The 12373-nt window shown below is 35.1% G+C and overlaps 1 protein-coding gene across 8 annotated transcripts in view; it reads left to right on the top strand.

The window, feature by feature from the left end:
- The window catches only part of PAN3 (poly(A) specific ribonuclease subunit PAN3), a 134261-nt gene that overhangs the window by 92837 nt on the left and 29051 nt on the right, over window positions 1–12373 (top strand). For 5 of the 8 annotated variants that reach the window (XR_012016260.1, XM_072795649.1, XM_072795646.1 and 2 more), the window contains 4 exons: window positions 2288–2535; window positions 3671–3727; window positions 4936–5040; window positions 5870–5927. Coding sequence is in view for 7 of the 8 variants with exons in the window: in XM_072795649.1 (XP_072651750.1) it covers window positions 2288–2535; window positions 3671–3727; window positions 4936–5040; window positions 5870–5927 (468 nt within the window). In the remaining variant the exon portion in view is untranslated. The remainder of the gene's footprint in view (window positions 1–2287; window positions 2536–3670; window positions 3728–4935; window positions 5041–5869; window positions 5928–12373) is intronic. The other 3 variants (XM_072795648.1, XM_072795650.1, XM_072795647.1) reach the window with 1 other exon arrangement.

Here is a 12373-nt window from a genome sequence, read left to right as displayed (position 1 = left end):
TAATGCTACTACTATGGGTAATGGATCCCCTTTCTACTTTCTAGTATAAGACATAGGAACTAGGCAACTAGATAGCTTATGGGCTAAGAGCACAGGCTTTGGAATCCACTGAGACCTGAGTTGAGTCTGGATTCTTTTGTTTAATAACCTATATTTGTCCTTATAATTTAAAAACTTTTTCAACATTTTCTTAGCAGTGAGGTGAATGTGGTATACCTACCTCACAGGGTTGTTGTGAGGATTACATAGACTGATGTATATGAAGTACTTTTATTAGTGCCACATTGGAAAGTATTCAAGAATTGGTAGCTATATTTGTTGTTGTTATTTAATTTAAAGGTAGTAAACAAATTTGCTCATCTTTGGTGATTTGGCTTGGAAAGACTTAAACACTAGCTTTAGGGAAACTGTCTTAAATACATTTCATATTAGGTAAGTGGGGAGTATTTGTCTTTTGAAAATAGTTAATAATTCAATTCTTGCTTTATGGATTAACCTGTAATTAAATGTGTAATATAGAGTTAGAAAAACAGAACTCTGAAACAGTTTTTTGTTGTGCTTTTTTTTTTTTTTAATAAGCTTATATCTTAATATAGTAGTTTGGCCTCCTTATAAATAATCATTTTTTGAAAAGAGGTTTAGATTTTTAATGTTTTTCTGAGATACCTTTAAGACAAATTTGAGAATGCCTGACTTGCTTTAATGTCAATGCAGTAGACATTGTTATAGCAGTAGGAGTGTTACATTTAGAGTTTGGAGACTTGAGTCCTGGCTTTGCTGTTGGATTTGCACAAATGTCACTGGTCAAATCAAAATCTCTTCATGTCTGAATTCTAATCTCTGCTATGGTGCTTGTAACTTGACCTGCCTCACTTGCCTAACTCAATCAGTTGCTCAGAAAATGAGATGAAATAATTATGTTAAGGCTCTTTAGAAACTGCAAAGGGCTATCCTGAGTAAAGATAAGGATTATCTCAGTTCTCACCTTAGTTTTGTCTACCTACATCTTTCCAAAAAACACTATTGGTGTTTTATGAATGCCTCAGAATTGAAATTCATGTCCCTGTTAATCATAGTCTCTGACCAGAGGCATTTTGGTAAACTTTTTCCTTGCATTGTGAGATGGCAATTACTTTAAAGTGTGGGTTTTTAGTCATTCCCCAAATGGCCAGACAACAGTTTGTGGATAAGCCAAGTTTTTCAGGAAGTCTAACTGTAGCTCTAGAAACTCTTTTAATCTCTGCTCAGAACTGATCACCTCCATTAAGCCTTTGATTAATTCTACGGTTTTAATTAATTTGCATCCATCTGCATTTATTATGCATGTAGTTTGCAGTATATTAATTTATATTTGAGTGTTTTTGTAAGTCATTTTATATTTTATGTCTTTTACATGTGACCTGGTTTTGTTTTCTCAGCTAGCTTGGAATCTCCTGAAGGGTTAAGACAATTGTCCTTTCCCTTTCTTCACGTTAGGATCATAATAGAGGATGCCCTCCGTATAATGGTTTCTTATTAGTTGTGTTTGGATAAAACTTCTGTTAGAACCTAGTGGTATCAGTTGGCCTAATTTTACAAAGTATGCATTTGCAGAAGTTTTCATTTGTTCTAGTATATGCCTATTTAGAGTTAAAGACAAAAGGCATCAAAACAGTCTACTGCTTGATTAAAAAATATAATGTGTAAGCTGTTGTGTATTTCAGCTAAGACTAGACTTAATTGTTTTGCTTTTTCAACCATTCTGTTAATTGTATTTGGCCAAAAGAAATCTAGTAAATCTCATTAAATAGTTTTATTTTTAATACTATACTACTTTAGGTTAATGTGGTATTTGTGTTGTTAATAGCCATAGTTTTAAATGATTCTTCACAAAAAGGGAATTGGGCCCTTTATGAAAGAAAGGCTTTTATAAAGGCTTATAAAAAGGCTTTTTAAAGAGTCTCAGTTTGTTATTTCTCATTTTTCCATTAAATTAATTTGTTAAATTTCTGATGATTCTTACTATTGAAGTTTCTTGTGTAAACCTTGATATGGAGGAGACTATTCTTGCAATAAATTTCCTAGTTTATTTAGAAATGTCTATCTTTGAAAAAAGAAACATCTTTACATTTGCTTTCATCAGAGCTTTCTCTAAAACATAACCAAGATAAAATCATGGCTTTTATTTTTGCACTTGATTTTGCTAAAGATGATGTTTCTTCCAAATGAATGTTTGCATTTTATTTCCATCTGTGTTTCTTTAAAACCAATTTCTCCTCCCTAAGAAACATTTGTACATCTTCTTCAGGAATGTCCTTGTCTGCTGGATCTTCCCCTCTTCATTCTCCCAAGATCACTCCGCATACTTCTCCTGCTCCTAGAAGAAGAAGTCACACTCCAAATCCAGCAAATTACATGGTGCCTTCTAGTGCCTCTACACCTGTTAATAATCCTGTTTCTCAGACTCCATCTTCTGGTCAGGTGATCCAAAAGGAAACTGTCGGTGGGACGACTTACTTCTATACAGACACAACCCCAGCACCTTTGACTGGAATGGTATGTCTGCATTAAAGGAGAAGTTATAGTACTCTTACAACAGTTCCTTCATATTAATGAGATTAATGAGGAGGCTTACCCCCTCTTGCATCTTTTTATTGTGATGTGAAAAAGTATTTGATTTTCTAACTTAGATGATAACTCTAATCTCTTCTTATTGCTTCAAAGTAAACTGTTTCTGTAGTAATAACTCCAGATTTAGACAAATCTGGTTTTATTCACAGATTGTATTCAAGCTCTAGTTAGTACTTCATGGCATGTTTTGCTTATGGGATTACCTATACTTGTGCTAGTTAGAGTTGACATTCGCTACATTTGTTTAAGGTATAATAGGTAGTTTTGCCTCTAGTCTACCTCTAGTAAGAATTCTGAGAAAGTAGATGGCTTCCTATATTTACTGAAAGTAAACTGATGATAAACCTTTCCTTCAGATGAGGCAGTGATTTAATCTCTAGATTTCTGGATAGTGGAGATCACATAGTGAAAAGAGGTCTCCAATATGGATTATTGGTAAGGAGGGAGGGAGCCCAGGGGAAGCCCTGATCACAAATGAGGAAAGGGCTAACAAAGGAGGGAGGAGGGGAAGGGCAGAGAGAGAAATATCTTCATGTTCCACAAATTGTATCTTTTAGCTTCAACTGTTGTGGCCATGTTCAAAAATTGTTTTTTAGCTAGTATAGTAAAATAAGTAGTATTGAAGAGAGCATGTGAGTTAGAAAGCCAAATTCCATTAAAACACAAGAGCTGATCTAAATTGTAGACATTTGACATAATTATAGATGATAGTTTTAGATGAAAATTATCCTTCGGTTTTAGTAAGCAAATTTTGATCTCACAAGTTAAATAAATGGTTTATTTTGATTAATATTTTACTAAAAGACAATTTGAATGCAAAGATGACAGAGTGCTTTTATGTTTTTTAAGAGTCCTAGTCCTGCCATTGTTTTGTGACTTTTGAATCTTAGTACCTCTGAGACCATTTCCCCAGTTATAAATGGGGATAATAATATCTAACCTCCTTGTGAGAAATAAATGTGAAAACATTTATAGACATACTTATGAATTCTGTAAAATGCTTTTTAAAAACTAATAAATAGCTAATAGTTTTGTTCTGTTTTGTTTTGTTTTTGGTCAGAGATCTTTCAAAAATTATCACAGAACAGCTTGCCGAACAGAAGGTCAAATAATTGAGGTAGAGTAGAGACTTTCCTTGGTTCTTTCAAGTAAGAATTCCATCAATGTTTTACCTTTTTTGGGGGTTTATTATATTTTATAATTATTTATATTTTTATTATATTTTATCATATTTGTAGAAGGAGCAAATTTAATCTATAAAGAGGTTCTTTTGTCACAAAACTGTCTCAGTTGTTTTTGTAGTGATTATATATGGCACATTTTTACAATGTTTTTACCCTTCACACCACTCTTAAAAATATGCTCATGGTAAACCTGCGGTGGTTAAGCCAAACTGCTATCTGGTGTAAGAAAACCAAGGCAAGAAAAAGGAGGTATTATTCCCCTACAGATTTAGGTTAAAGGAAACCTTACAGGTATTGCAAAACCACTTCCTGATTGAGATCCAGAGCAAGAGTGATCATCTGAGGGCAGCAGAAATTAGCTGAATTCGTTTTTCAGAGAGGGGAAAAAAAGTGTTTCTTTCAGCTTTTAAAATGAAAAAAGAAAACATAGTTTAGAATATACATTGATTTTTGTATCAGGGACCAGTGAAGAGGAAGGAGAGGCATAGGAAAACAGAAGAAGCAAGGGGTGAAGAAGAGTCCATTTCTAAGAAGCTGGAAGATTTAGTAACTTTACTGTAGTTTGCCCAGAAAGTATTTAAATAGATTGTTGCACCCTATTGTTCACCTAAGCTTCAGTCCCAGACCAAGAGTTAAGTCAGTTGGTCCTCTTTACTGTTGCAATTTGAAACCAGTATGTACATAACAAGTTTGTTTAGATTGGCCAAAAAAGCCCTTCAGGGGAGTGGTTCTTTGGGTAGACAAGGCAGTGTTAAACCTCATTATCTGACTAAATCCAAACACTTTAAATATCTGCTTTCTTCCTCTCTCTCAACTGCTTTAAAAAATATTTACAAACTATGTAACACTTCTTCCAAAGAGCAGCTTTGTTCTCTCATTGGAAGTTAAATTTTACTGTATTTCAAGAAATGTTTCCTTGTTAGATTTTTAAATTCATTATTGCAGTATAATATTTTTAAAGTGAGTTCATTCAAAAAGTATACTAATAACAGCTATTCTGAGGTGTTTAATTCACTATCATTAAAATGTATCCATTTATTTACCGCTGTCATTTAAAGATTAAAACTTTATTAAAACATTGATAAAGCTCATCAGTTGAGAATAATTGGTTATTACATTTTCCTCCTCCCTGCCTTTTTAGGTATTTCCAAACTATCATATTTACCCTCCAACTGCACCTCATGTTGCTTATATGCAACCAAAAGCAAATGCACCTTCGTTCTTCATGGCTGATGAACTCCGACAGGTATGCTTTCAGAATCCCTGGTGGAAATACTTAATATCTCTTGTGCTTTAGCAAACAACTGGAGAAAAAAACAAAACTCTTTTCAAATCATATAATTCAATCAAGTATGCTACTAAAGCAGATAGAATTTAGAATTTATTTAAGGAAACCTAATGTTCAAGACAATTGCAAGTGTGTGTTAGGACATATAACAGAATAGCTATCTAAATGGGCTACCTTTTTGCACTTCATAACCTGTGCATTGTAAGGTCTCTTTGAAATATATTAAATAAATTATTTAAATGGTTTCTAACCGTCAGACACTTTTTGCTAATATTATAGGATAAGAATAAGTAGTTTGGCTTAGATGTAAACTCATTTTAAAAGAGCTTAGTATTTTCTATAAAGTAGGTTTTATTAAAAGAATTTCATTTCCTTTTTTTAGGTATACAGCTAAGTATTATTTGATATGTAGAATTTCATTTTATATTTATATTTTCAGAAAAATTTTTATTTCACAGAAGTTGTACCAGTACAGTGTTGATGAGTGAATTGTTCGTCAAACTTAGGATAGGCCTTGAGTTTTCAGCCACAGAGTTAGTTGTGTGCTTTGGATTATAGCACAGTCACTTAACCCTTAATTATGGGTAGGTCTATCTAGGACTGGAATTTAGACATTGTATCATTATTAGAAATGTTATTTCATGTTATCAACATTAAAAAGTGCACATACCAAAAATATTTTTTTCATACCAAAAAATATTAATACTACATTATTTAGTTATAATAGAAAATCAGATTTCAGAAGCTATAATGTTTATATGTAAATAGACTTGTTTTCTTTTCTTAGGAGCTGATTAACAGGCATTTAATAACAATGGCTCAAATTGATCAAGCAGATATGCCAGGTAAAATGTGAATTGATTCATCTTTACAGGATATTATTACCTTTATATAAATATTTTTATGCCTTGAACAGCTAATCACTATTTTATGAATATATTTATTTGAAATCTATTTTTGAAGCGTTCCAAGATGCCACTGATCATCCAGTTCATTTCACTTTCTACATGTGACAGTATCTAGTTTGTCAAAAAAATTAGGTGATTTTAGAAATCATAGTACTTTACCTCACTGTGCACTGGAGTATTATTGTCTTCTGAAACTTGATGAAATATGGATACTTAAACAGAGGGGGAAGGTAATTATTATTTTTGGAAGTGTGGTATACCAGACAATGTGCTAATTGAATTTTTAATATGTCATACTTTCTTTCTCACAAGCATTCTATGACAGAGACATGAATACCTCGTATGTGTGAGGAAAACTGAGGTTGACAGGAAGGCTAAATAACTTGCCTTTAAGACCAGTGGTCTGGTTGGGTCAGAATTTAAACCTAGGTTTTTCTGTCTGTGCTACAGTGTTTCTTAGAATGCAATTAAAATCTCTTTCCCCAGGGTAGCCCAGGTGGCTTAGCGGTTTAGTGCCACCTTCGGCCCTGGAGCCTGATCCTGGAGACCTGGGATCGAGTCCCACATCGGGCTTCCTGCATGGAGCCTGCTTCTCCCTCTCCCTCTACCTGTGTCTCTGCCTCTCTCTCTCTGTGTCTCTCATGAATAAATAAATAAATAAAATCTTAAAAAAAAATCTCTTTCCCCAGCTTATTTGCTATATAGCAAGATTAAATATGGTATAATTTAACAAAATTATACAATATAATGCAGCAAAATTAGCTGCATTATAAATAATGCAGCAAAATTAGCTGCATTATAAATAATGCAGCAAAATTAGCTGCATTATAAATAATGCAGCAGGGGAGCACCTGGGTGCCTCAGCGGTTGGGCCTCTGCCTTCAGTGCAGGTCGTGATCCTGGAATACTAGGATCAAGTCCCACATCGAGCTCCCTACATGGGTTTGCTTCTCTCTTGTCTCTGCTCTGCCTATGTCTCTGCCTCTCTGTCTCTCTGTCTCTCTCATGAATAAATAAAATCTTAAAAAAAAAATCAGTAGGAATACATTTGCCCTAGAGATAATCTCAAGACACATGGTTATAATCAAGGATTGAGCATAGTTCACTGTGCATCCTCTTGATTGCTGAAGAATTAAAAGGAGTATGTCAAGCTATCATGCCTTAAGACCATCTTTTCAGTTTAGATGGACAGAGAACTTATCTGTCACAGCCTTTGAGGTATTCAGGTTGGAATTGTCCTTAATTATTTAATATTGTCTGTGAGGCCCTACCCAGGGTAAAAGAAGAAAAGAAAACTAGGTTGGTTTATTTTTGCCTTTCCATTCTTTATGACTATAATCATGAATAAATCATATGATTGTAGATTAGACATAACTTGAAATTATGATAGAATTTAAGAAATAGCTGGATATTAATTTATTATTATTAATTATTAACTGACATTAATACATGTCAGTTAAATTTCTATAGATCAATAGCCAATAACTTAAATATAATGAAAAGAAAAGATGCTATTTATAGTCATTTAAGGTTATCAGTAGCTAGGAATAAAGCAGCAAAAGATGTGTGAGATCACAATGGGGGAGACTTATTAAGAGATATCAGCTAAGATGAATAAATAGAGTAAAATACTATGTTCTATATAGGAAGACATAGTGATTAAGATGTTAGGTTTTCTAAACTGTTGCATAGGTCCAATAAAATTGTAATCAAAGCTGTAATGAGCTGTTTTTACTCTTAATTCTTCTGACATGTACTTTATGTCCTAACTTTAAGGGCCCTAACTATAAGGGCTCAGTCCCACAAGATTATGCCTACTTCAGATGCCAGCTGAAATGGGTTATCCAGGCTACCCATATTCTATGTGGCCAAGTGCAAATTTGGGGGTTTCCACAATCACTACCACCACTTCCCCATCCCCCCACCCCACTGGTTCAGTAATTTGCTAGAATGACTCACTTTAGGTTGTTGGTTTAGTATGGAGGGTGCGACTCAGGAACAGCAACTCAGGAACAGCCAAATGGAAAAGGTGTCTAGGGCAAACAAAGTAAGGTGGTGGGTTGGGTGGCGGCAGCGGGGACTTCCATACCCTTTCAAGGTGTGCCACTCTCCTAGTACCTCAGTGTGTTCACCAGCTTGTAAGCTCTCTGAATTCCACTGTTTAGGGTGGGTTTTTGTTTGTTTATTTGTTTTGTTTTTTAATGGGAGTTTCATTGTGAGAACAATTGATGAATTCTTTAGCTTTTAGTGATGAACTGAATCTTCAGCTTTTTTGTCCTCCCTGAGAGTTGGGAAACAGAGCTGAAAGTTTCAAGCTTCGTTTGGTCTTTATTTTTTTTAATTATATTACAGCATAACAGAACTTTTCATACTAGATGATAAAATTAAAGGGCCAGGGCGGGGCTCCTGAGTGGCTTGGTCAGTTAAGCATCTGCCTTTGCCTCACATTATGATCCTGAGATCCTGGGATAGAGCCCTGCATCAGGCTCTCTACTCAGTGGGAAGTCTGCTTCTGCCTAACCCTCCACTCCCCCACCCTCCACCCCCCACTCCCCACCCCCCCCACCCCCTTCACCCTCCACCCCCCTCCCCCGGCCCCTCCTGGCTCGTGCTTTCTCCCTTTCTCAAATGAATGACTAAAATCTTAAATTAAAAAAAAAAAAAAAGTAAGGGGCCAAGACTATCCAAGGTACTTTGAAGATGATGGTGGAGAATCTGGGTGTATTGAGGGAGGGGAGGCATAGTTTGAGTCTATAATAACTAAAATAATGGAGTGATGGCACTGGGTTAGATCAGTTAATGAAACAGGCTAAGGAGAGCCCAGACACATTCTGTGGTAGACGTGGCAGCTCAATGGGGAAAGAAGGCATTGGAAAAAATGGTTTTTCTTTATGGTAAAGGATAAAATTGGATCATTATCTTTAACCACATCTGAAAATCAATTCCAAATAGATTAGGAACTTAAAAGTATAAAACAAAACTTTAAAAACTTTTACTATAAAATCTTGGTGAATTGATTTAATATTTCAATGGGGAAAGATTTCTTATACAGAAGACAAAGGTCATTGACTCTTAAAGAAAATACTGATGAATTTTGCTAAATTAGAATTAAAAACAATCCAAAGATACTCAGAGTAAAGAAAAAACCTGGAAGAAGATATTTACACAGCTGATAAAGAATATAAAAAACACAATCCAGTAAGAGCATAAATGACTCAATAGAAAAAGGGCCAAAAGATAGGAATAGACATATGAGGAAAGAGAAAATTCAAATGACCAGTAAATGTATGACAGAATGTGAAACATCATGGATCATTAGGGAAAAATACAAATAAGATGTCATTTTAAAGTCTGATTGTATAAAGTGTTAGGATATGGATCCATAAGTTCTCCAGCACACTGCTGTTGGTACCATAAATTGGTGAACCTGTTACCACTTTGGAAAACTTCTAAAGCTGAATGTGTATGCTGTGATCCAGTAGTTCTCCTCCTGGAAATAAAAAAACATACACGTTTTCAAGTGCAAAATGTGCAAAGTATCTGTAACATTATTGCTTAAAATAGCAGAAACTTTGATCCAAATGAATTGTGATATTGTCAGATGATGGAATATTGTACAGCAGCTTAAATGAAGAAAGTTCACTGCACTGACATGCAGTAATACAGAAGACTCTTAGTAATGTCATAGTGAGTAAAGTTAGTTGCAAGAGACTACATATAGCATGATAGCTTTTTGTAAAGTTAACTAAAATTATATATTAACTACTAATTATATATGTTAACTACAATTATGTAAATGGTAAATGTATGTGTGTATGCATATGTAAATATCTTATGGTATGTAATAAAACTATATGAAAAGAGAAGAGAAGGAAGGCAGAAGTTGGTAGAAAGAACCATATATTTAGATGTAAGTTGAAGAAAAGGTCTGAGCTTTTTGTTTTGAGTGCTGACTTTGCTGATGCTTATTATGTTATTAAAAATAATTGAATAAGGGCAGCCCCAGTGGCTCAGCAGTTTAGTGCCGCCTACAGCTCAGGGCGTGATCCTGGAGACCCGGGATTGAGTCCTACATCCAGCTCCCTGCATGGAGCCTGCTTCTCCCTCTGCCTGTGTCTCTGTCTCTCTCTCTCTCTCTCTCTCTCTGTGTGTATTCTCATGAATAAATAAATAAAATCTTTTAAAAAAATTGAATAAAAGCAGGCCCTGCATAGACATGAGCCAGTGATTCGAGTGTCACAAACTAAAGGTTATTGTTAATCTAATTCTGTGCCCCATGTTCAACAAATTTTAATAAATGCTTTTTTTTTTCCTATCACGGCTCTAGTTGCTCTTTTTCATGTCTTATGTTTACTGTTAATCTTCATCTCATGTTGACTCATTTATTAATGTTTGGTCTTGCTATTCTTTTCTCTCTCCCTTTCCATTCCATATTTCATACTCCCACCATACTTCTCAACTTGGAAATCATAATTTATTTCCTGTAGATCAGGGGTTTTCCACCAGGAATGATTTTCCTCCTTATGGGTCATTTGGCAATATCTGGAACAATTTTGGTTATCACACCTGGCAGTGGCATGCTACTGGCTATTAGTGGGTTGCTTAACACCCCACAATGCATAGAACAGTCTTCGATGATGGAGAATGATCCAATCTGGTATGTTCATAGTGCTGAGGTTGAGAAACCACAGTGAATCTCAGATATTCAATGTCTTATTAGATCCAGCCTATCATTCTGTATGTTCTTTGAGGGGAAGAAGCAGGGTTAAATAGAGCAAAGACAGTAACATTTTATTTTTTTATGATTATTTTTAATATTATTTGGTGGAATTGGACCTCAGACTAAAACTTGGGGCTGAACTAAATAAATAGTGCAGCTCTGCCCATCGTCTTCCAAGTTGATTTTCTTTACTTTGATTTTTGATATCTAACAATGATTTAGGCATTTCCTTTTATTGATAAAAGCATTTCCCTTTATTCATACTTAATTTTGTGCATTTGTTAAATTGAACTAGAAGCAAAGAGCAGAACAGCAATGAATAGTCCAGTCAGTGGAAACATTTGGTTTTTAAGGTTAATATTAGACCACATATGATTATTTCATGGTAGAGTGGGAAATATAGTGTTAAAAGGTGACTTTCTGAAACAAGATAAAATTTTAATGCATAGACAAAAACAAGCATTTCAAAGATCTTATTTAAGTCTTGAGGAGCCGGTTATAAGACTTACTGTAGAGAAGGAAAATTGAAATGAATCTGCAAACTGGCATTTTCATAGAGAACAGGAGTTATTTTGCAGGGTGAGCAGTTATCTACATATAGTTTACTCGAGTGTAAAATATCTCCCATAGCATAAGAATCAGACACTAGAAGGGTATCCTTTGGATAATGCCTAGTTTTCCACTGATGTACCATATTGTTTTTTCGGTTTTGGTTTTTTCCTGTAATGTAGAAAATTCAGCATGCCTTGCTTGAAAATACAAATAGGGTCAAAGCACTTAAGAGTGTAAGATTTTTAGTTGATTGTGTCCCTCATTCAATTTCTTTTTCACACTGATGCTATGAGTAACACTGCTTGGCATAGTGAATTTCAAGTCCTTATTATAGTATTTTAAATTTCCCTCTGATCAATCCCCACGTAATTCTCAGCATTTTCTCCTCTTTGCACCTCCTCTGTGGTATACCCTATTCTCCTACAACATGAGATTTCACAGTCCTGAACACTGTGTACACATTCAAGACTTGGTGGTGGTGGGTCTCCTTCGCCATAAAGCAAAGCACTCTTTTCATCCCATTTTAGCTCACTGAAAGCAGTCTCATCCTTCAGTTTGTAGTATGCATACCAAATCTTCTGTTACATCTTTCCTAGCATTCTTGGGAATGGCTCCCTTCTCCCTTCTGTTTTCCATGTGTAATGGTTCTCAAAATGTGATCCTTGACCCAGGAGCATCTTTTTTTTTTTTTTTTTAAGATTTTATTTATTTATTCATGAGAGAGAGAAAGGCAGAGACACAGACAGAGGGAGAAGCAGGCTCCATGAGGGAGCCCGATGCAGAACTCGATCCCAGGACCCTGGAATCACACCCTGAGCCAAATGCAGATGCTCAACCACTGAGCTACCCAGGTGCCCCAGCATCTTTTCATTATCACCTGGAAACTTGTAGAATTGAAAACTCTTGGGCCCTACTCTAGACCTATAAGTAAGCACTAGGCATGGGGCCCAGCAAACTATGTATTAACAAACTTCTTGGTGATTCTGAAGGGTGCTGAAGTTTAAGGACCAGTGCCATGGTGAGTTGTACTTGTTTCATAGCTATTTTCCTTGTACTGTATTATGGTTTATATAGATCTTTGGCATTAATTTTTTCTAAGTGTCTTGATAAA

This window comes from Canis lupus, chromosome 24, assembly GCF_048164855.1.
Source record: "Canis lupus baileyi chromosome 24, mCanLup2.hap1, whole genome shotgun sequence".
Taxonomy (NCBI): Eukaryota; Metazoa; Chordata; class Mammalia; order Carnivora; family Canidae; genus Canis; species Canis lupus.
Note: the sequence above shows the minus strand (reverse complement) of the source record. Positions and strands in the feature narration are given on the sequence as shown.